Consider the following 23,970-nt stretch of genomic DNA (forward strand, 5'->3'; position numbering starts at 1 on the left):
ATGGCTGACTTTGTGTTCATGGAGAAGACGCATCCCAACAAGATGTTCGAGAGTCTAAACAGGCTTTGGCTCAACGAGGAATTATGTGATGTGACTCTGCGCTGTGGAGGAAAGGAGTTCCCATGTCATCGGATTGTGCTGGCCTCCTTCAGCACCTACTTTGAGGTAAGCGCCAGGGGCGCCTAACTTTGTTTCCAGGTGGGGGAGCACAGATTTGGACTCATGCGCGCGCATAGCGCGCGCGCAAAAATGCGCGTGCATGTGCCTCGTGCACGCGCGTTTTCGCGCATTTTATTAATATTCAAGTGGCATTTCTTCCTCGACCTAGTGGGAATGTGCGTGCAAAATTTCACGGAAATCACACCATGTGTTCATGATTTGCAGCATTTTGTTTGAAACGGAGCACTCCTGCGAACTTTGGAAGCCAATCTTAGCCAATCAGGATGGAGTCTGAAAAATCTGAATGACCCGTTTCGTTGAATGGCTCTAGAGAGACTGTGTACCAATTTGCGTAATGTTTGGACAAAATCTGTAGGTGTACTGTCAAAACATTTGTTTTGCACAAAGCGGCCTCCTGGTGGCGCTATAACAGGCCAATGTGAAAACTTTGGGGCAGAGGTTCAGCTCTGGCATTCAGGGAGTGTGTGTGCAGAGTATGGCTGCGATCAAGCCAACGGTGCCAGAGATTAGCTGTTCACAGACGGACGGACACACGGACGGACACACGGACGGACGGACGGAGTGCAAAACATACTCTCTCCCCATGCCTTCGGCCTGGTGGAGACAATTATGTCTTGGCTTTCATATGAGCCAAATCCCATGCTAAGTGCAACATATAAATTGGTGACACAATCCAAATAGTGCAAACCTAAATAGTCTGAAAACTCAAATCTTCAGGCTTAGCCTGCAGCACTCGCCATGGCTGCGTAGCACGTTGCGACGGCCCAAAATGACCCCCGACGGCTTAGGGCCGTCTGCCGTGACACCTGTCACTCACCCCTGGGAACCGCCTTTTGAAATGTCCCGTTGATTGCGCCGGTGCGCGAGCGAGTGCAACAGACAGAGTGGTTAACCCAGCTGAGGAAGATCTCATAAAAAAGGAGAAATAACATTTATCTGGTAGACTAGATCAGCAGCAGCTTCTAGCAGCTTCTAGCAGCAGCTTCTAGCTGCTGCTGATTGGCCAGGCCGTTTTGTGGCCGGGCATCAAGTCTGCCTGAGAGTTCCCAGATGGGAGCAGGAGGGGGGAACCCAGTGTACTCTCTGCTGCCCCATCTGGCGGAGTCAGGTTAGATCTACCTGGCACCCCTAAGACAATAAACCATTTAACTGCGGAAACCGTTACAATGTGCATTAGCCATGGCGACCTTACAGGCCTTTGCAAAGGCTAAACTTATTTAATTTAGATCGCATAGTATGTACTGTAGACACTCTTTACTGTATAGTCATAGTTTAATTGTACAGATATTCTACTGTTGACAGATGTTAGGTTCTTAGAAACAGCCATCAAGTATCATAAGCAAGCTATGTATTTGATGTATTACCATGTGTTAATTGTTCTTGCATACTTTAGATCGCTCTGGATTAAGAGTGTCTCCTAAATGCCTAGATTGTAATAGAAAAGAACTATCAATATTCCAAGTCAAACGTTTTAATTTTCAACCTGCACAGGCAATGTTTAAAACTGGCATGATGGAGTCCAGACAGGACAGGGTTGACCTGATCAACGTGGAACCTCAGGTGATGGAGATGTTGTTGAGCTATGCCTACACTTCAGAAGTTGTCAGTTCCTCGCAAAACGTGCAGGTAATATACAGTATTATCATCATGAATCTTATTAATTGCCTGCATGTTTTTGTCCAACATCAGTGCTTAACATGGATATTTTGTGTGTTTTGGTCTATAGGCCCTGCTAGCAGCAGCACACTTGTTAAACGTCACAGCCGTTCAAGAGGCCTGCTGTCATTACATGGAGAGTCAAATGGATGAAAAGAACTGTGTCGGGATTCACTGCTTGGCTGACACCTTCTCCTTTGAGACACTGGAGAAACTCAGCATGGATTATATTCTGAAACACTTCAGTGTCGTCTATCAGCAGGTCAGACATAGGCCTATCTCACAGCCCGCTTTCCACGCCCACTTCCGGTGTGTGTGTGTGTGTAACATAAAGGCAGGAAAGAAGAACGTTTGAGCACTTTTACCACACAAAGTACAATTAAATGGTTTCAGATCATTTAGAAGCTTGTTTCACAAACGACATAAGTAGGGTCTCTCTCAGCAGTAACACAGCAGTTTCACAAACGGCACAACCATACCAACTCATAGCTTATTTACAGGTTGTACAGTCGTACAACCAAGGGGTCTCCTTTTTCTTTTCATTGTATTACAGGTTACTCAACCTGTCAATACTACAACTGACCCAACCGTGTGTATAAATATTGAGAGGAGAAATGTTATTTCAGGCAATAGTGTTGGGGGTCATACTATAATCAGCTAAACTACTGTATTTATTATGCTCCTTAGGAAGAGTTCCTCTCTCTCTCTGTGGACAAACTGACACAGATTCTTGCCAGTGACCATGTCAATGTGACTAAAGAGGAGATGATGTTTGAGGCAGCCATGTTGTGGTTAAACCACAGTCCGGACCGCAAGCAGAGCTTTGTAAAGGTCAGTCCTTTCTCATTGTGTGTGTGTGTGTGTGTGTGTGTGTGTGTGTGTGTGTGTGTGTGTGTGTGTGTGTGTGTGTGTGTGTGTGTGTGTGTGTGTGTGTGTGTGTGTAAACATAACCGCAATCACGGGAGCAGCGCATGTTCGCCAACCTTAATGCATGTTCGTACTAACAGGACTAATCGGATCAGCCCCCCATATATTAGGGATGTCTATCGACTTTTTTGCAGATATCCCATATTGTCCAACTCCTAATTTCCGATACAGATATCAACCGATACCGATATATGCGGTCGTGGGATTAACACATTATGCCTAATTTTATTTTGAGTTTTCCAAATCAAAATAAACATTATCATAGGTTCAAGACCTGACGAAGATGTAACTGAAACATCGAAACGTTGTCGCTTTTTACTTGCACCCCGTTAATAAATTAAGGGCCTAAATTGTTTGAGCTGCTCCAGTGCCTCCTTTTCACAAACATTATCATACATTCGGGAGAAATTCAAGTGAATTATGTTTTTATGAAAATATTGGCTGATGATATTGGATAGCTCTGAGTGTGAATGCTAATCACTTACACCTCCTTAAAGGTGATGGAGCATATCCGTCTGGCTCTTCTCGCTCCCTCCTACCTTGACGAGGTGAAAGCGTCTCTGGATGTGGTTGAATCCCAGGCCTGCCAGAGGCTCATCTCCGAGGACAAGAACCACAGACTACGCTGGGCCACAGGTACCTACCTGCCTAACACATGAACCCAGGCATTAACACTTTCTTTTACAATCGTCAAAATGGCTTCACTGTGGGAGGTTTTTCCACTAACCTTTGAATAATCACCCGGCCGTGATTGTAGCTCCATTTCACGAAAGTATGCCTTAAAATAGTGCCATAGTTTCAGTGGCGTGCACAGATAGACACTAGGGGGTGCTAGAGCACCCCCTGCCCTTTTGGCAATGTGCCCTTTTGAAAAAAAAACGAAAAACAAACAAACATTTTTTTCTCTTTTTTTTTTCTCTTTTTCAAAAATAGCAGACCTACAAGCTCATAGCGCGCCACTCGGTGGCGCGCTATGAGCTTGTAGATCTGCTATTTTTCAATAGCTAAAGCATAACATAATGCTAACACCAGCCCAGAATGGATTAAGGCAACCGGCCGGTTCCACGCGCTGCACAAGGTGCCCTTTTTTAACTTGAGCACCTGCCCCTCTAAATGTCTGTGCACGCCACTGCATAGTTTGTCATAGAGTCGGAAAAATATTCCACAGCCCTGATCAACAACAACGGGGAACACAGCGACATAGACATTGCACCTCGATTTCCCAGAAGCCCTGAGAAGGCAGCGGCAGTGGTGGTAAAATGTCTGAGGAAAACCTTGTAGGCCTATGTCTTAAAAGTTATCAAAAACGGCAGATAAAACACAACTTGTGATACTTTATCAATTAACTTGTCAACCTGGAACGGATCACCTTAGCTTTTAACAACTTTAACCATTATTTTAAACATTAGCTGTTAGAAAACAGCAGATATTTCCTAACTCATATGAGCTTGTAGATCTGCTGTTTTTACTGTACTTTTATAACTTCCAAGTGGTATACAATTTTATCTTTTTAATTTGTGCTATCATAACATTCCACATGCTCACATTACTCTACTGACTGCCTGGTTCTGTGTTTACTTCATGATCCTCTGCAGTTCCATGTGAAGTGATCCTTACGGTGGCGTCAGACCGTACAGTTGAGAGCTTCGATCCCCAGATCAATCGATGGAAGACTCTGGCACCTCTGCCCTTCACTGTAGACATGCATGCTATGGTTTCGTCAGGTGAGGAGTATAACATCAGATGAACTAGTGCAGAGATGGGCAACTTTGAAGATAGACATAGAAAAACTGTGGGATACAAATGTAGAGGGGGGGGGGGAAGTCATACATTGTGTACGAGGCGAGACAATCAAGTCATAACTTGTTTTAATCCTGCTCTCCCCACAGGCTCCACAGTATATTTGGCGGGAGGAATGTTTCCTAACAATACAGTCAGCAGGGAGTTGTGGAGCTATGACTATTCCTGTGACTCATGGTTGAAGATGGCTCACATGAATGTGGCACGCAGTGAATTCGGTAAAACTGGCATATTACAGCATTTGAACAGAATTTCTTAACTTTGTTTGCCTTCGTTAACGCATTAAGACCTGGAACGCATCTATGTCACTTTAGCTTTTTAACCACATTGACCATTATTACATGAGAATGGTTTGAGAACCACCAAGTCATAGAAACATAGGTTTTTCAGAACTTTTAGGAGCTAGAAAGTCTTAATGGGTTAAATCAGTTCTAAGTTTTGCTTGCTTTCTTCCTTCCTTCCACAATTTACATGGTCCATAGCCCTGGTGATGCTGGATGGCTGTGTCTTTGCAGTGGGCGGTTATGGGTCCAATAGACAAGAGACTAAGTCAGTGGAGCGTTACAACCCGTCCACCAATACCTGGCACCTCATGGAGTCGGTCGGCATGCCAAACTACTGTCTGTATTCTGTGATCGCACTAGATGGATTTATCTACGCTACTGGTATGGAACAAGTTTTTATTTATTTATTAATAATTCATCCTTCTCACATTGACAATGGATAATGTTTTGTGTCCTCCTGGTGCTTTGGTGTCACTGTTATCACAGGCTGGCAACACGAGTACAATTCCAAGACATTGATTATATCACAGGCTGGTGACACAACATGTACAAGTACAATCCTAAAACATCTGTATGATACTATCACACAGGCTGGCGACACGAAATGTACAAGTACAACCCTAAAACATCCGCATGGACAGAGGCTGCTCCTATGCTGATATGCCGTCACCGTGCATCTCTCTGTACGTTCAAAGGAAAGATCTACGTTATAGGTAACACATCTGTTTGTAATGGCTCTTAAGTTCCATAATAGACTCACTTATTTCACTAGTAGTTTAGGCACATAATGGATCCCACTAACGGCAACTATCCTGTTCATTCCTGCGTATCTATAGGTGGTCAGAGTCCGCCCATTCTCAGAGACCAGGTGGAGTGCTACGACCCAGAGACTGACCAGTGGAGCATGTGTCCCTCCATGAAACGGCAGCGCAAGTACGCTGGCGTGGCTGTGGTGGATGGTCAGATCTATGTACTTGGAGGGATAGACGCATTCAGCGCTGAACGGTAATGGAATTTATTTCAAATATTGATTGTCTTATTTGTTTTATTTCTTTATTACTTTACATTGGCCCCGTTTCCTGTATTTTGAATCACAAATATAAAGAGAGCCTGGGAAAAGGCTTGATCACAGCAGACATTTCTCTCATGGCTATCTTGTTGTGCGTTCACGTAGGGATCTCCGGTGCATCGAGGCATTCAACGATCAGACAGACACGTGGGACATTGTGGGGGAGTTGCCCGCCCTTCACAGCTATTTCAGATGTGTGTCTCACAGCGTAATAGGACGCACATGCCCAGGTATAGTAGACATATAAGTACACAGTAAAAGTTTTTTTTTTCTCAGAGTGTAGTACACATGTAAGCAAATGGGTCCATTTGTACACTCTTGGGGCCCTATCTTGCACGCCGGCTTACCCCTTAAATTATTTGGCATATTTTTACTATTTTACTATTTATATATATTTCACAACGTGTCAATCGGCTAGTTGAAGTATTTAAAAAATAATAATAGTAAAATATGGCCATTGGCCAATATAAGGGATAAGGCGGTGCGCAAGATGAGGCCTAACAAATGTTAGACTAACAAATGAATAAATACACACTGGGGATTTGATTGTGTTTTGTATTACCTTATTATTTTTTTATCCAATGATTTTGCAACCCATTTTTTTCACCCAGTGTCAATTATCTAATCCTGGGTGCTACACTTCCTCTGCCAACCTTGGTGGGCAGCGGACTGACCTCATGCTTCCTTCTATGCATGAGGAGTCCAAGTGCTTCTTTTCACCTGGCAGGGGGGCGTTTCCCCCTGTTGGACTTATACAGCGCGTGGAAGGAACACGTTATTCCGACCAGTTCCTTTCCCCTCCATCAGGCGCCCCGGCTGTCCAGGGGGAGGCAGTTTAGAGACCAGGATTACTGCATGTTGTTTTGTGAGGGTACCTCACAGAACGGCCTATTTGGCCAAGTATTTGTATACCTTCTTGACCCTGCTTCCTTTCACACCAACAGACTCATGTTCCTGAACCATGTGGATCGGACAAGACAAAAGGGTTGTCCAGAGTTGGTGTTGAATTGTCCTTGAGCATGCAGACTCTGAACCCCTAGCCTGGCCCAGCCTGTGTGATGTCTGCTCTAGAGCAGGGGTTCTCAACGTTTTTGGCCGGGGACCCCCGGAAATGCTTTGGCAATGTCTCGGGACCCCCGCCCCGCCCCCTCCCGACCCCCAATATAAATTGACTGCTACAATAACCTTAAACCATTTTGGGCGGGAACCCCTTTTGGTGTTTTAAGCATTGTTATAATTTAGCTATTGAAAAATAGCAGATCTACAAGCTCATAGCGCGCCACCGAGTGGCGCGCTACGAGCTTGTAGGTCTGCTATTTTTGAAAAATCGTGAAAATAAATTTAAAAAAATAAACTTTTTTTGTTTTGTTTTTTTGAAAATAATTTGGGGACCTTCTAAAATAATTTGGCGACCCCCCGAGGGGTCGCGACCCACGGGTTGAGAACCCCTGCTCTAGAGGGGCAGGTGCTGGCACAAAGGAAAAAAAAGCGGTGGATCCTAGTGTTTCACCGGTCTGAGCGCCTTTCCCCGCCCACTCCTCCCCTCCCCTCCCCAGCAGCAAACAGCGGAGAACACTGACATCACCAAAGTTGACTCCTACTTCCTATGCCAGCTCTTCCAATGGGTTTCCCCAGGCTTTTCTTTTTAAAAGCCTGGGTACAGAGGCTACCGAACCCCTAATTTCTCCTGATGGTGGCTTGGTGCCTTGCATGGTTTCCTCCGCCGTGTGTGTGTGTGTGTGAATATATATATATATATATATATATATATATATATATATATATATATATAGCACAATCTATGTAAAGAAACCATAGTACCGGTATGTGGAAGGCTGGCTAATATTATTAATATTCCCAGAAACCATAGTATGTATGTGAAACACTACAAGTTTACCAACTATTATAGGCACCAATCCATCTGAATTTACAGGGTGTCACATTCAAAATGTAACTCAGCAAGTTATACAGTCACATAATTATATTTCTAGTTCCATTGGGTTCCTATAACTTTAAATAATTTGGCTGGGAACCCCCTTGATGAATGCTGGGTGTCCCAGGACCGCACTTTGAATACCTGTAGTCAAAACATTCACATGCAGGGGGAAAGCCTTTAGTTAAAGTTAGTCACACACAGACATATGCTCATTCAGTCTAATCAAGGATGACAATGAGAATTCCACAATGTTTGTTATTTTCTACACTTTGTTTCTACATAATTACGCTCTTGTTGTTCAAAGTGGATCCTTTCCACATTAATTCATTCCTTTTGAGGTTTGTGCAGTCAGTAAGGTAAATCATTTGTTCATGTGTCTTTCTTTATATTTTGTTTATATGCTTATTTTCTGTTTGTTTTTTAATCACTGATTATTGTCTTTGTGTTTCGTCATTGACGTGGGCTTTTTGAGCACAAATAAAGCCCCCAGTTCATAGCCTACTACAACTGCCTCGTTCTTCAAGTTCACATCAGAGGGAAAAACTAAATAAACATTTAGGTCTATAGTTTCTTGTGGTGGATTTTTGTTTTATTTATATAATCACCCCAGGGATATTTTTGAGTGGTGTAAACCACTCCTACAACTGGCTTTGTTAGTCTGTCTGTCTGTGCTCAAAAAATGAGCATGGTTGTTACGGTCACCCAGTTCAACCGGGTGTGATTTCATTACGTCCGACATTACGTCAGACCACAGCTGATCAGTCTATATAAGACCTTACACCACTCAGTTCACACAGGTGTGATTTTTTCCCTGTAGCAGATTTGTCTGGTTAACAACAATAAACCAGGCTAACAAGCCCAAAATAAGTGCAAACTGGTATAAACTATTAACCATACAATGCTACTACAAGAAACTACTACCGCAACATTTACAATCAACTTTACAGAAAAATAAGCCCATCGCTTATAATAAGCAGACCTGGCAATGGCTGTGTTGTGTAGCCTGTTGAAACCACTCCCCCTGCTGGACAACATTTGCATTCTGCCAGCAGGGAGAGTCTGGGAACTCTCAGGCAGGCAGAGATGATGTACTCCGGTCCAATTCTGTCCGGAGCGATATGAGGCCGCTAGAGGCGGGATCAACGCGAGACTTATGACATATTGAAGCACTGCCACTGCGACTACAACTCGAAATTATTATGGAGATATCAAATATTTGTCCCGCTGCTTCCGGGTTCATCGTTTCTGCTTGAGAGATCCCAGATGCAGGCAGGAGGAGGGAACTGGTGAACTCAATACTGCCGCAATCTGGTGAATGTCAGGTTATGTGTTGTGCCCCCTCCCCCGCATCAAACAGAAATGTTTTGTCAAACCATGTGACTTCCATTGGAAATGCATTGGGGCGGCCATTAAACACAGACAAGACACAAGACAAATGTTGTATGCTTGATTGATTGATTGATTGAAATTTTTATTAACAGTTTGCAGAATTACAGTACATTTCAAGCACAAACTCAATACAAAGGCTGTTAACTGTGAGTGGACGACCCAATTAAGCATTACACTTGTTTACAACAGGGTCCACCATGTTCAATTCATCAAAACATTTAGAGACGTACAAATAGACACTTCTATATAGACAAAGAACAGTACAGGAATTCATCATAATGGAGGTAAAAAGGGAAAAGAAACATATACAGTGAGGGGAAAAAAGGGGGGGGGGCGGTGGGGGGAAAAGGGGGGGGCGGTGGGGGGGCATGTTGCAACAGTGAGTGAGGGTAACAAGACAACTCACCCCTAAAGCCACTTTTGGTGAGTTGTCCAGACAACTCACCCCTAAACGTGAAGACATCTCACCCCTGCTTTTTTAGGGGTGAGATGTCTTCACTTTCCGGGGTGAGATGTCTTCACTTTTGGCCACTTTCGGGGTGAGATGTCTTCACGTTTAGGGGTGAGTTGTCAGGACAACTCACCGGGGTGAGATGTCTCGTATTCTTTGAGCTATACTTTACTGAATATTTCTGAATAAAAAAAAGTCTTCTGAAAGAATATATTCAAAGATTTGTGCTGCATTTTCACGATTTTTTCAAAAATAGCATACCTACAAGCTCGTAGCGCGCCACTCGCTATGAGCTTGTAGATCTGCTATTTTTCAATAGCTTAAAGTATAACATAATGCTTAGTTAAAACACCAAAAGGGGTTCCCATCCAGAATGGGTTTAACTGTTACACCCCTCTAACAATGCTTAAAAAAATGTGTACAATCTATCAATTATGCAAGAATGTAAACATGAGATAGTCAGACTGCAGCACTGAAGCAAATTGATATAGCACAGAGGCCATTAAAACCCACTTCTGTCTCATTCTGTCTCCTAAAACTCAGACTTTCTGCAGCATCTAACTAAATAAAGCTGTCTTCTTCTCTGCTCTCAATGTCAGAATGACTTATAGAGTTACAATGTGTAACTTTGTGTATGTGGAAAAAAACCTCTCGATCACTCTCTACTTACTAGAACTATGCTTGTTATGGTTAGACCGAATAAATTGAGTTTGTTTAGCTATCCAGTGTGCAATCATTAATATATGTGTTCCTGTCGGGCGCCCGCTGGCCTAGCGGTCCAGGCGCATGCCACACATAATATGGCTCTGGCCTGACTGCGTGTCACGGGTTCGAGTCCCGTTCATGACGACCTTTGCTGCGTGTCTCTCCCCTTCTCTCTCTCTCCCTCTTTCCAGTCATGTTTAGCTTGGGAGGCAGGGTTGTTCCTGTCTACCTTCACTTGTATAAAAAGGCAAAAAGCCAAAAACAAATCTAATATATATATATATGTTCCTGTCTAGACTAGAGATACTTAGAAATAATTAACTCAGTATTTGGTATAGATCAAGCAATGCATCCACAATTCCACTATAGCACGCAGCCTATATGCCAAATGTTATACTGTGATATTATACAGTATTCAGCACATTATTTTAGGGCTATTTTGCAAAGACATTTATTTTACAATATGCAATCATTAGCGACATTGTCACTCGTGTGTGTGTGTGTGTGTGTGTGTGTGTGTGTGTGTGTGTGTGTGTGTGTGTGTGTGTGTGTGTGTGTGTGTGTGCAAACTTCTGAAGAAATGTGAACTGAACCCCTCTCAATTTGGTTACTCCAGAAGAGTCCAGATGGCTGTCACTTTTCTCACATGCTAATTAACTAGCAGTAGCAAGATCATTGTCCGAAAGTTCGCTTCGTTTGGCAGGTGTGAAGGCTCATTCGAATCCTAATGCGTGTCTAATGTGTCTGTCTGTCACTGTGTGGGGATCCGAGTGGAGACTTTCTTCATCTTGTTTAAATATAAATACTTCAAAATTAAAACACATGTTTAGCTCAGCATGATCTATAAACTGTATAGCTAACATGGAATATGCATAATAATTGTGATCGGATCATCAATGGGACTCTGGGAGTAGGCTATCTATTGTAAACTTCGGATCATTTTGCGCTCCCGTCTCCGCTGTGCCTCGTTCATGTGCCCAAAAAAAGAACAGTGGCGCGCACACACACACACACACACACACACACAGTAAGTCTCCGACGACACACTGCATCCGTTACTCTCACTTTACGTGAAAAGTCTATTTTTTAACATCGGCTTCTGAACACATTGATAAAATTCCCTGCTACGTTTCCTTGCTTTCCCTGACACAGCCAGTGTGAAGGCAAACCGCATCAAATTAAATATGCAAGAATCCAAATTCTCCGCCCATACGCATTTGAGTCTACAGAAGTATTAGGTGAGAATGTGACCTAATTAGCAACTTTGTACAGCCGTCAGACTCTGCCTTTGAAGCGCAAACATTATCCACAAACGACCCCCCCCCCCCCCCCTCAATGCTGCATAGAGAGAAAGAGAGAGAGAGAGAGACGCTCTACTCCTAAGTGTTTCACCGGATTTTACTGTTAAATAAATAAATAATTAGCCGTGACTGCGCACGTCTGTAGGAACCGATAGTTAGATCCGAAATTGAATTATGCCTACTGTAATGGGTGCCACGGAAAGTACAGACAACTCACCCCGCAATGTCAGAAAGTGAAGACATCTCACCCCGGAAAGTAAAGACATCTCACCGGGGTGAGATGTCTTCACTTTCCGGGGTGAGATGTCTTCACTTTCCGGGGTGAGCTGACCGGACATCTCACCCCGGACATCTCACCCCGACATGTCAAAAAGTGAAGACAACTCACCGGGGTGAGATGTCTCGTATTCTGAGTGAGGCCTTGGAGTGGCGAAACACCTCCACCCACCCCCTCCCAGCTCAACAACAGACAAACAAAAGACATCTATCTAGATGATGATGGGTTTGTTTTGTCTTCCATAGATCTATCTCCATAATAAACATAGACTTCAAATAGACTTGGTCTAATGCAAATCTAATGTGGTCCTTGAAATTAGTAGCCTTGCGTTGCGATACTAATAGGTATACCACTGTGCTGGGCTGCTCGGGGCATATGCATATGCAATAGGTGTGTGTGTGTGTGTGTGTGTGTGTGTGTGTGTGGGTGGGTGTAGCTCCGCCCCCTCAGAAAAGATTAACACAAGTTACACAACTCACAGTGAGGGTCCGGGAGCATAGATATATATAAAATCATATACGTATGCGGACGTCTCTGACGTTTATAACAAACCAAACCGTTTGAAAATCGGTTGAAAATTGAGCAAGTTATGGTCATTTAAGAGTACATGCCCCATAGACACAATGTTATGTGTCCCGAGGTAAGATGGCCGCCACGTAACGACGTCGCTCTCCATTGGCCAACAGCGCGGGTGAGCTATCTAGAGTTTATATATATCTATGTCCGGGAGGATGAGGAGTCCAGACGGTCTTTCCACAGCTACATCTTCCACCACTACATGGGCGAACGCCGGTACCAAGAAGGCAACAGTTCCTGGATCGTGTAGCCTACTGCGCGAGAGTTTATTTTTATTTTTTATCCTTTATCGCGTAGCCTACTGTGCATACAGTGCGAATTAAGTAGTAAATTGCGTGTCATAACGCACCATAGTTGATCAGCGGTCAACTCTAGAATTATATAACTCAGGACTCTAGTAGGCTATCTCGGTGAAAACGTGTCAAGGAAGGAGGTAAATAGGCTACGTGTAAAATGGAGTCTGTACGGCTGAAGATAAATGAACACATGACTTCGGTGGGAGAGGACATATTGAGTGTTTTGGACAAACGGCAGCATGATGCTGATGTTTGTTGTGTGAAGCTTGATGTCAGAGTGTTTGTGTTGGAGCGCCTCCGTGCAGCTGCACAGTTCACTTTCAGCCTCTTCCAGAGAGAGATGGAGACACTAGAAACTCTGCTGGAGAAACACAACAAACTGCTGGACATTGATTTTGATATGGACATCGAACTACACACTGCAGGTATGTATTTTACACACACACACACACACACACACACACACACACACACACACACACACACACACACACACACACACACACACACACACACACACTTTGATTGATTTATTAACAGTTTGCAGAATTACAGTACATTTCAAGTACAACTCAATACAAAAACTGTTAACAGTGAGTGGACGACACCATAAAGCATTACACTTGTTTACAATAGGGCCCACCATTTTCAATTAATCAAAACATTTAGAGACAAATACACAACTAAGTCAAAAGAAAATCATCATGAGGTAAAAAGGGAAAAGAAACATAGGCCTATACAGTGAGGGGAAACGGGGGTGGGTGGGGGATTCAGATTTTACGGGGGCCAGTTTCGAATTGCAGCCGTCCGTAGGTGCCCTTTGAGAGCAGTTTTGAAGGAGTCAATGGATTTGTCTTAATGACTGTTGGTAGGGCATTCCACATTTTGGTGGCATAGGAGCGAAATTAATTTAGTCCCTTGTTTGTGCCGAATCTGGATTGCACATGGTTTGTTGAACTCCCTCTGGTGTTGTGGGTGTGGACATTAAGGAAGTATTTAGACAGGTACATGGGTATATTGGTGGTGTAGCGAATCACGTGGACCAGACCCATTGCAAGGTGCAGTACTCTGTCGTCAACCCTAAGCCATTCCAGCCTGTCAAAGTGGGCAGGGGTGAGGTGGGTTCGGGGAGTGAGGCCAAGTAGTAGCCTGACCAGTTTGTTTTGGGAAGCATGGAGCCTTGTTTTAAGGGCCTTAGAGGTGATGTGGTACCAGGAGGTGCAAGCGTAGTCGAAGAAACCTTGTACGAGGGCTCCTGTTAGGGTCTTCAAGGTGTTTTTGTTGACCAGTGAGGAGATCCTGTATAGGAATCTTGTTTTTTGGTTGACCTTTTTGATTACGTTGGTGGCCATTTTATCACCGGAAAGATTTGCCTCCAGGATGGAACCTAGACCGGTAATTTCATCTTTTCGTGTGATAATATTGTCACCCACTCTAACCAAGAAGCCATCTGCCTTGCTGAGATTACTATTTGATCCAAATAGAATGGATTCCGTTTTTCCCAGGTGTAAAGATAGTTTGTTATCAGCGAGCCAGGTGCAGATTCTACCAAGTTCAGAGCTGAGGGCCTTTTCAACCTGCAGTTTGTTCCTGTCCGAGACCAGCAGTGCTGAGTCATCTGCGAACAGGAACAAATTGCAGTCACAAGCTGATGTCATGTCGTTTACATATATTAGGAACAGTAAAGGTCCTAGTATGCTTCCTTGTGGAATGCCACAGCTCACTGGGAGGTGGGGGGGACAGTGTTCCGTTCACCTCCACCATCTGTTCTCTCCCCTCCAGGTAGGATTGCATCCAGCTCACTGATGTGCTATCAAAACCAATTGCTTTTAGCTTGTTAACCAGTGGTTCACGGTGTCAAAAGCCGTTTGGAGGTCCAGCATGACCATGCCGCAGTATTTGCCAGCATCCACCTCGTGTTTGATGTGGTCGCTCAAATAGAGGAGTCAGTGGAGTGGGATGTTCTGAAGCCAGATTGGAATTCATACATTAATTTATTTGTGGCAAGATACTTTTCAACCTGTTCATAGACTATTTTTGTTATCACTTTATCATGGAGCTAAGAATAGAAATAAGGCGGTAGTTGCCAGGGTCTAATTTGCTCCCTTTCTTGTGCAGGGGGGTTACTTTTGAAATCTTGAGGGACCTGTCCCTGTTTGATGGAGAGGTTTATTATGTGGGTGATGATTGGAGCTATAGAGATGGCCGAGTCTCTGAGAAATTTGGAGGGAATATTGTCATGGCCAGTGGCCTTGTGGGGTTGAAGGGCATTCAGTTTTTTAAGTACCTCATCAGTTGTTACCATTGTCAGCTTAAAATCATCTTTACAAACACCTAGGTTTTTGTAGAAGGCTTGGATGTGCTCTACACCAAAGCGCCCAGAGTGGGAGGGCAGTTTGTTAACCAGCGTTGTTGCAATGTTTCTTTAATGTTTAAGTAGTTTGCTACATCAAGTTTGTCAGTGATGAGGGTGTCGTTCGATTTGATGTTTATGTTTGTAAACCTGGTTTTTAGTTTCTGACCGCAGCCTAGCTGGTTGTTTTAGTTTCCAGAGCTCCCGAGGATTGTTTTTGTTTTCCTCAGCTTTATCACTGATAAAGTTTTTTTGGCGGATTTGGTCATGGCAGTTTGGTCACGACATTTCTTCGCTTGTTTCGTTGGGTTTTTAGGATGCCCAGTTGGGTTTGGAGATCACTGTCGAAGCGTATGGCTAGCGTGGACTTGCATTTTAGAAGTTCAGAGCATTTTTTGTCTCTGGCTTTCATTGCAGTCAGTAGGCCTATGTCCAAATTCATCCATGGCTCCGAGCAGGTTTTGACCCTGATGGTTCGCAAAGGAGTCATGGTGTTTAGTACTGTTGTAAATTTAGTTTTGAAGCCAAGCCATGCTTCTTCGACTAGTGAGCTCCTAAGCTCATCGGACCAATCCAGACTCTCCAGTTCAATGTTAAAGGCCTCGCTAGAGTAGGTTTTGAGGTCCCTAGATATGACTGTTTTGTGACAGCCGGACTTTAGTTTTTGTTTTTTGCGGGTGCAGACAATCATAAAATGATCGCTAAGCCTGCATACAATAACACCTTTCTTGGAGATTCTGGATTTGTCTGAGGTCAGAATGAGATCAATGTCAGTTTGAGTAGAATCACACACACACACAGTCACACACTCTTGTGGGTTGGGTAATTAGCTGACTGACACTATGCAGATCACAGAACCGACTGAATGACTTGAACACAGGTGCTTCCTTTCGTTGCATGTTTGTATTGTAGTCGCCAATCAAGATTTTCTCTACACATTCCTCCCCAGCTAAGCACCCCTCAAGTATATCATAGAACCCATGTTGGTCAGGCGGTCTATATACAGTGCCCACTAATACTGATTTCGCATTTTTGAAAATTAATTCAACCCACACAGTTTCAATTTCATCATGCTGTAAGTCAGTACGAGTAATGTATTCAGTGTCTTTGTGAATATACATTCACACACACACAGGAGGAACGTACAGCTATGGAAATCAAACAGGTGAATGAAATCAAGATTAATTTATATTCATAAGGGTAGCGGGACGTCATCACTCAGCAGGTTTTTGTTCATATTTATGTATTGATATAAAAATTAGAGCTGGGACTCGATTAAAAAAATTAATCTAATTAATCAGAGGCTTTGTAGTTAATTAATCTCGATTAATCGCATTTTAATCGCATATCAATATTCAACCCGAGAACAGTGAGAAACCTTTTTTTTTAAATGTTTTTTGGTATTCCAGTGAATAGTGACTACGGGATTCCACTCATTTTCAACATTTTACTGTCATTAATATACCTTAGAGTTGTTGTGGATATAATAAAGTCCCCCCCATTCTGTGTTGCCTAGAACTGGAGGTCTGAAAAAAATCAGTAACATTATGAAGTACATCTCAGTGACATCACAAAAATGTACTTCATAATGTTACTGTTTTTTTCAGACCTCCAGTTCTATAGGCAACACATAATGGGGGGACTTTATTATTTCCAGTGCACACAACTCCATAGAAAAATGTTGAAAATGAGTGGTATTCCCCTTTAAACAATACAACTTTTTTATCCCAACAGATAAACAAGAGCAGCAAGTGCCTATATAGTGTCTTCAGTGTGTATATGAATACTCAAATGTGCTTTACATGGCGGGGCATGAGAACAACTTTATTTCGGGGGTAACATTTCACATGAGGTTGGGGCTGACCCACGCTTGCTACTTCAGTATGTTTCGCATCGAGGACAGCTTGACAGCTTCGTGCTGTGGTGAAATCACCGCGTCTCCGGTGGTCTGTGAGACATGTTAAACTGAAGCAGCTAGCAAGCCTAGCATAGAAGCTAACGTTGCTCATAAATGGATCCTTTCCTTCTGACATTGCACACAGCCATGCCGCTATCCACGCGTCCATCCGATAGCTTTTACATCTAAATGTCCCATCCATGGAGCAAAAGCGATATAAGCGGCTTCTTCATTCGATTCATTTGGGTTTGGGCTTTCTGACGGAGCTGTAGCCTAGTGAACAACTGCTGCTGCTGCTGCTGCTGCTCGCGTGCCGCAGCCTATTCAGTACTACTAGAAACGCACCCAGTGAGAAACGTTCCGGTGGAAAAAAAAGGTGCGATTAAATGCGTTAATTTTTTTAACGCGTTAATTTTTCTGTAGTTAATTAATCTCAATTAACGCGTTAAAGTCCCGGCCCTAATAAAAATACACAAAAATGGAAATGTTCCCATTGTTTTGGCATTATTAGGTATGCACATATCATGACATATGCTCTAAAAGCGTGAAAAAACATATTTCACTACGTCTTTAAAGTCCTTGTTCATTTGACAGCAAAGTCCTTATTTTATTCTTTCGTTCCAATCCAGACCAGTGTGTGGAGTCCAGTCTGCAGGTGAAGATCAGTTCTCCAGCCACAACGGTTACTATTAAACAGGAACCTGAAGACAACCTGGATCGCAGTAAGTTTCAAGCGCTCGGTACAGAGGGTGTAAAGATGAACCAATATGAATTGGTTATCGATTTTAGAATGAACAATGTGACTATATAGATGCATGAACCCCTGTATCAAACTAAATGTACCATGATTCGGTATTATGGTTCGGTTTTAAAATTATTCATGTGCTCACTGAAGCTTTCCAGTTAATTCAACTTCAGTACTTTATTTATTTGAATAGTTTTTAAATGTTCATACCGACAGCAGTTTATACAGGGAATGTGTATGTGCACAATTGTTTAGTTTTTATTTTATTTTGTGTAGGCTACTTTTACTGAGAGGCCTCCATATGTGTTTTGTGTTATAAAAAAAAAGATAGCAATAGTTACTTAGTCACGCCGCCAGGGGGATTCGCCTAGGTTGAGAATGGGTTGTGTGGTATTTTGGACCACGGAGGATTCCGTTCTTCATACAGCTTGCAGCCTGCTTAGAAGAACACGACATGATTCCTCTGTCTATATTTTCCCTGTACAAAACAGGACACATCTTCTGCCATCAGGCAACTCAATCCTGAGGCCTGTAACCATAGAGCTATAAAGGATAGAGACCGAACCGGAGCGTATAATTATTTAAGTATAATTATAACTCAATGGCTCGAGCGAGCGGAAGTTTAGCCTATCCTAGCCCCGGGTCCGGGCTTACGGACGTCATGAATGTCCGTCCACCTCCATTAAAGTGCTGCAATTCCTCATTTCGCCAGTAGATAGTGGCATCTTCAACGTTGGATGGCTGGGGGCTTGCCTGTAACACATGCAGTACTTTGAAGCAAAGTGGGTTAAGCCTGCCTCTCATTCAGCTCAACTTGCATCTTCTATGAGAGCGCTGCAATGTAAACAAACAGCAGCCATACTATTTACAGTCAGCCAGCATCAAATTACAAATGTGGAAGATGTGTAATAATCTGTTATGTTTTCCAGACACAACTCTGCACTGAAGTACAATATTTAAAAATGTTATTGTATTTTTTTCCTAGACTTCTTCCATGTCCCTGTGTGTAAAGAGGAGGTTGCATCTGAAGAGGAGTGGAGCTCCCGTCTGGTCCAGGAGGAACCACAACCTCAACAGATTAAAGAGGAACGAGAGGAGCTACTTCAAAGACCAGAAGAGGCTAGTGGGTCAATGTTAACATTACTAGCAGTGAAAAGTGAAGATGATGAAAACAGAGAGACAGAGCAAGTAGCCAGCACCTCAACTGAAGACATGAAAACACAAGCTGATGTAGAAGTCTGTGGAACATCACAACCAACTAGGGATGACCAGCTCCTCTCTTCACACTGTTCTGAATCTGACGTCACTGAAGACAGTGATGAGTTGGAGGAGACTAGTGGAGACCAGTCTGCTTACACACCCAAAACACAAAACACACAAACTCACTCCATGAGGAGTCACACAGGGAAGAAAAGTTTTAGTTGTACAGTGTGTGGCAAGGTGTTTACTCAGAAGGGAACTCTGAAGAGTCACACAATGTCTCATACAGGCGAAAAGCCCTTTGTGTGTACAGTCTGTGGTAAAGGCTTTGCTCAAAAGGGTTCTTTAAAAACACACATGATGACTCATACAGGCGAAAAGCCTTTTTCTTGTACAGTCTGTGCTAAAGGCTGTCTTCAAGCAAGTGATCTAAAAATACACATGAGGACGCACACAGGGGAAAAGCCCTTTGTGTGTACAGTCTGTGGTAAAGGCTTTGCTCAAAGGGTTTCTTTAAAAACACACATGATGACTCATACAGGCGAAAAGCCTTTTTCTTGTACAATATGTGGTAAAGGCTTTCCTCATGCATGTCATCTAAAAATACACATGATGACTCATACGGGCGAAAAGCCCTTTTCTTGTACAGTATGTGGTAAAGTCTGTCTTCACGCAAGTCATCTAAAAACACATATGATGATTCATACAGGTGAAAAGCCCCTTTCTTGTACAGTATGTGGTAAAGGCTGTGTTAGCACAAGTAATCTAAAAACACATATGATGATTCATACAGGTGAAAAGCCTTTTTATTGTACAGTATGTGGTAAAGGCTGTGTTAGCACAAATAATCTAAAAAAACATATGATGATTCATACAGGCGTAAAGCCGTTTTTGTGTACAGTATGTGGTAAAGACTGTGTTAGTGCAAAAAATCTTAAAAAACACATGATTACTCATAGGCCTACAGGGGGAAAGCCTTCAGTTTAAGTTAGTCACACACAGACACATGCTCATTCAGTCTACTCCAGGATGACTGACAAGGATACTAAAGAATAATCTGACAACATCAACATGTGATGAGTGTTGTTTTATCTTGTGAAGCGATCATAGTTATCTAGTCAACAAGATTGCATTTCATTTTTTTTTTTTTCTTGCATTATTCCCTGCAGCTCATACAGTAGGTTACTAATAGAAAATTATGAGCATCACTGTGTGTCCACATTTTGTCAGGATTTAACAAGTCATATGCATTAATATCCATGCAATAATTATAATGTTCATTGATATACAGTGAATAATGGTGCTGACAAGCTTCTGGCTCTGTGTAGCTGTTCACTGTGTGTTGACATGTGTGCTGTGTAGTACATAATATGGTAGATTCCAGAGAGACAGTGTACATTTGTACATTTTTGTGTCTTTACACAGGTGTATTTATACCCTCAAAGATCCCCTTTTATAATTGTGTTTTTGTATTGTTTTGTTTGACAAATAAAGGTTTCACCACTACATTTCCCCTGTGTTAAATATTCTACTTCTTGTTTATGCCCAGAATGACAATTAAGTTATGTAAATACCACAGGATTTATGTTTGGACCTGCGGTTACAGAGTCCTGATGCAGGGCTCTACCAGGGACCCCCAAATGATTTGTGCTGTTCATGTTTCAAGATTATTCAAAATCTAAACACATTTTAAAAATTCTAATTTGAAATTTACTTTACATAATATTACGTAAAGTAAAGTATTTTCAGCAATGGGATAAAAAACTTTTGGTGGGTAGATCTCGTTTAGCTGGGCATTTTGAAAGTAGCTCTGAAGTTGAAAAAAAAGTGTGGGCGGCCATGCCATAAGTCATTCCATTTTCCTCCACAGACTTGCCGAGGTGGACAGGTGGGAAATTTGGTATAGTCTTTTTTTTATTGGCCTATATATATATATATACCTATATACATACATTCATGAATCCACTTGCTGACCCGCTGTCACTATTGGACATTTTTTATAGGGGTTTCTTGTGACCCTCCCATTAAAACACAATATATGCCAACCTCGAGATATCACACAAGAAACACAAGATTTGATTAAAATGTTTTTTATTTATTTATGTATTTATTTTTAAGTCCGACGTGCATGTGACCAGGCCTGGAATTTCATCATTTTAGGGGCAAGGCCACTTGGCCTTTATTGTGGTCAACTTTTTGAGGGCACAAGGCCAAGTGCCAGGGCATGAAGGCCATCAATTAAAACAATGATTTTAAGTCCCCGGTCATCATTATTTTATCTTAAAGGTTAAGGATGATTACATCTTTTTTTATTTAAAGGTGAACATTGGTTCAGAACAGTGCTTCTTAAATAAACAATCACAGCTTTAAATAACAAAATACAAGTAGCTACTGTAAAATATTGTAAACATGTCTGTAACATGGGGTCCCAGTGCAGAGATGAAAATCATAATGAAATGGGCTAGGACCCTGTCACCCTAGGCTAATTCATATACATTTAATTTGGGGGTCCTTGAAATTAAAATGGCTGAGGATCACTGGATTAAACTGAGTTAATTCACAGAAAATACAATGACAGACAGCCTACATTCACTTTATAGCCCTGTTTCTGTTCTGCCTTGTTTGTTTTTGTTCTGCTATATTGTCACAACTGTGTGATATGTTCCTTGTTTTTAATTTTCTTCTATTGTTTATACTGTGCAAATTGTTCAGCACCTTCTAACTTTGTTTCGAAAGGTGCTTTATAAATAACATTTACTTACATAACTTTTGAATGAGGGCTTGGTTTAGAAAAGCCTATAGGCTATTTTGTGCTAAAGTAATATATTGAATAACATGTACATGTAGATTTTAAGGCTAGACTGGCATATGGCATTGTGGGGCTGCAGGACTGAGGACTCTGGAGATAAGTCAAGTGTAAAAAGCATTTGTACAATTGTGTGCTTATATGAACATTTACCACGTTATGTCCGCATTGATGAATGATTATTAAGCGAGCGACGCGTGGTGTACAGTGAGCGCACTCTTGTGCTTGGCTACTAGCGTTTGGCTAGCGATATTAGCCGTGGCCAGCGTTGGCTGTTTAAACAATTTACTCTGTCAACTAACGTAGCAGACGATAGCGTGGTAAATGGTGGAGTCCTGCAGTCTATGCTGTTTAGTTTTGTGAGTTTATATCCATGAAGACAAGTCACGTTGGTCTTAACACACAGGCTCTGTGTGATAATAATCCTGAAGCACCGCACCAGCCGGGCCGACCCGGCCGAGTGTCAAGTGAGTGAGAGCTGTCAGTGCGTGTATGCGTGCATGGAGCGGAGGAGGAGGGAGGAGGCAAAGTAACGCAAAAGAATCAAACCACTTGGCAAATGGCAACACAACTACAATACAGACAATACAAGTCTGCGCGAGACGTTTGGGGAAGGTTACTGTAATGACTGGAAAAACGGTAAAATGAACTGCTGTGGGCACCGGTCGGGGCACATGGGCACCGCGGCCACTGTGGCCGTCTGGGCATATAATTTTTCGAGGGGCACACGGCCAAAGAGAGGGGCAACGACGGCCATGGCCGCCGTGGCCGTCGTGAAATTCCTGCCCTGCATGTGACGCTTCTGTGCGCATGCTTATTTGTCCTTTTTATGCTAAAAATGAGACAATCTGGGATGTTTAGGACCTTATATAAAACCTGAAGACAAGCTAAGCGAATGATGATGCTACCACTGGTGGATTCTGCTCCTCTTAAAGCTATCGATGGCTATACCATTCCTGCTCTTCTTCTGGGATTTCATACATTTCTCTGGCACCTGCACAACACTCTCCCTGGTGGCTATGGCATGGATTGTTTAGGGTGGATTTGCTGGTGTCTTCCAAGGTCAACCTCAGATTTGAAGCCTTTCCCACAATAGCCACAGATGTAAGGCTTCTCTCCAGTGTGAATGTTCTGGTGTTTTCCAAGATGAGAGATTGAGAAGAAGCTTTTTCCACAATCACCACAGCAGTAAGGCTTCTCTCCAGTGTGAATGCTCAGGTGGTATTCTCCAGTATGCATGCGCTTATGACACTCTAATACGCTTGTTGTACGAAATTCTCGTGAATTCTCCTGTGTATGTTAAGAGTAGACTTTGTACTGCACTTTGTCCCACACTGCTCACAGTAAAAAGGCTTCTCTCCACTGTGAATTCTCTGGTGTGGTCCAAGTTGAGACTTAAAGTAGTAGCTTTTCCACAATCACCACAGATGTAAGGCTTCTCTCCACTGTGAATTATCTGGTGTGCTCCAAGTTGAGACTTAGAGTAGTAGCTTTTCCCACAATCACCACAGATGTAAGGTTTCACACCACTGTGAATTCTCTGATGCGTTTCGGGTTAGCCCATACTGGTGAAGCTTTTCCCACAATCGTCACAGCAGTAAGGATTCTCTCCACTGTGAATTATCTGGTGTGCTCCAAGTTGAGACTTAGAGGTGTAGCTTTTACCACAATCACCACAGCAGTAAGGCTTCTCTCCAGTGTGTATTGCCTGGTGACGTCTGAGACCAGACTTTGTAGTGAACCTTTTCCCACACTGGTCACAGTTAAAAGGTTTTTCTCCGGTATGTATGTAATGATGACGCTTTAATAATGTTGATGATCTAAAACTGCTTCCGCATAACTCACAGCAGTGTGGCTTCTCTCCAGTGTGAATTCCATGGTGAAATCTGAGACTCCCCTTTGAACGGAAGCTATATCCACACAGGTCACACTTAAAAGGCTTTTCTCCAGTGTGCATGCGCTGATGGACCCTTAATGATCTTGATCTACGAAAACTCATCCCACATTTGTCACAACAGTAAGGCTTTAGGCTTCCAGGGTGCATATATCTCAGGTGTACAAATAGGCCATGCTTTGTGGTGACGCTTTTCCCACACTGCTCACAGTAGTAAGGCTTAATCAG

The 23,970-nt window shown here is 42.8% G+C and overlaps 3 protein-coding genes across 4 annotated transcripts; all 3 read left to right on the forward strand.

Annotated features, from left to right (window-relative positions):
- LOC306941117 (kelch-like protein diablo) lies at positions 1-4,510 on the forward strand (the record flags this gene model as incomplete). Its single annotated transcript, XM_079526431.1, has 6 exons — positions 1-165; positions 1,672-1,806; positions 1,907-2,098; positions 2,524-2,667; positions 3,261-3,399; positions 4,359-4,510. 6 exons carry the CDS (start codon positions 1-3, stop codon positions 4,508-4,510), a joined length of 927 nt encoding a protein of 308 aa, XP_079382557.1.
- A 165-nt stretch (positions 4,511-4,675) lies between these two features.
- On the forward strand, positions 4,676-6,966 carry LOC306940659 (kelch-like protein 36). 2 transcript variants are annotated; one of them, XM_079525765.1, is made up of 6 exons: positions 4,676-4,781; positions 5,046-5,228; positions 5,438-5,560; positions 5,684-5,852; positions 6,022-6,146; positions 6,861-6,966. In XM_079525765.1, the coding sequence occupies exons 1-6, from the start codon at positions 4,679-4,681 to the stop codon at positions 6,872-6,874; spliced, it is 717 nt and encodes a 238-aa protein (XP_079381891.1). In that variant the 5' UTR covers positions 4,676-4,678; the 3' UTR covers positions 6,875-6,966. The 2 variants fall into 2 exon arrangements, with proteins under 2 accessions (XP_079381891.1, XP_079381892.1); XM_079525766.1 differs by lacking the exon at positions 5,046-5,228 and having other exon boundaries at positions 4,689-4,781.
- A 5,762-nt stretch (positions 6,967-12,728) lies between these two features.
- On the forward strand, positions 12,729-20,554 carry LOC306940784 (uncharacterized protein). The gene is made up of 3 exons (XM_079525981.1): positions 12,729-13,272; positions 17,727-17,819; positions 18,828-20,554. Exons 1-3 carry the CDS (start codon positions 13,005-13,007, stop codon positions 20,027-20,029), a joined length of 1,563 nt encoding a protein of 520 aa, XP_079382107.1. The 5' UTR covers positions 12,729-13,004; the 3' UTR covers positions 20,030-20,554.
- Positions 20,555-23,970: the final 3,416 nt, after the last annotated feature.

The sequence above is a fragment of the Electrona antarctica genome (assembly GCF_951216825.1).
Source record: "Electrona antarctica genome assembly, chromosome: 17".
NCBI lineage: Eukaryota > Metazoa > Chordata > Actinopteri > Myctophiformes > Myctophidae > Electrona > Electrona antarctica.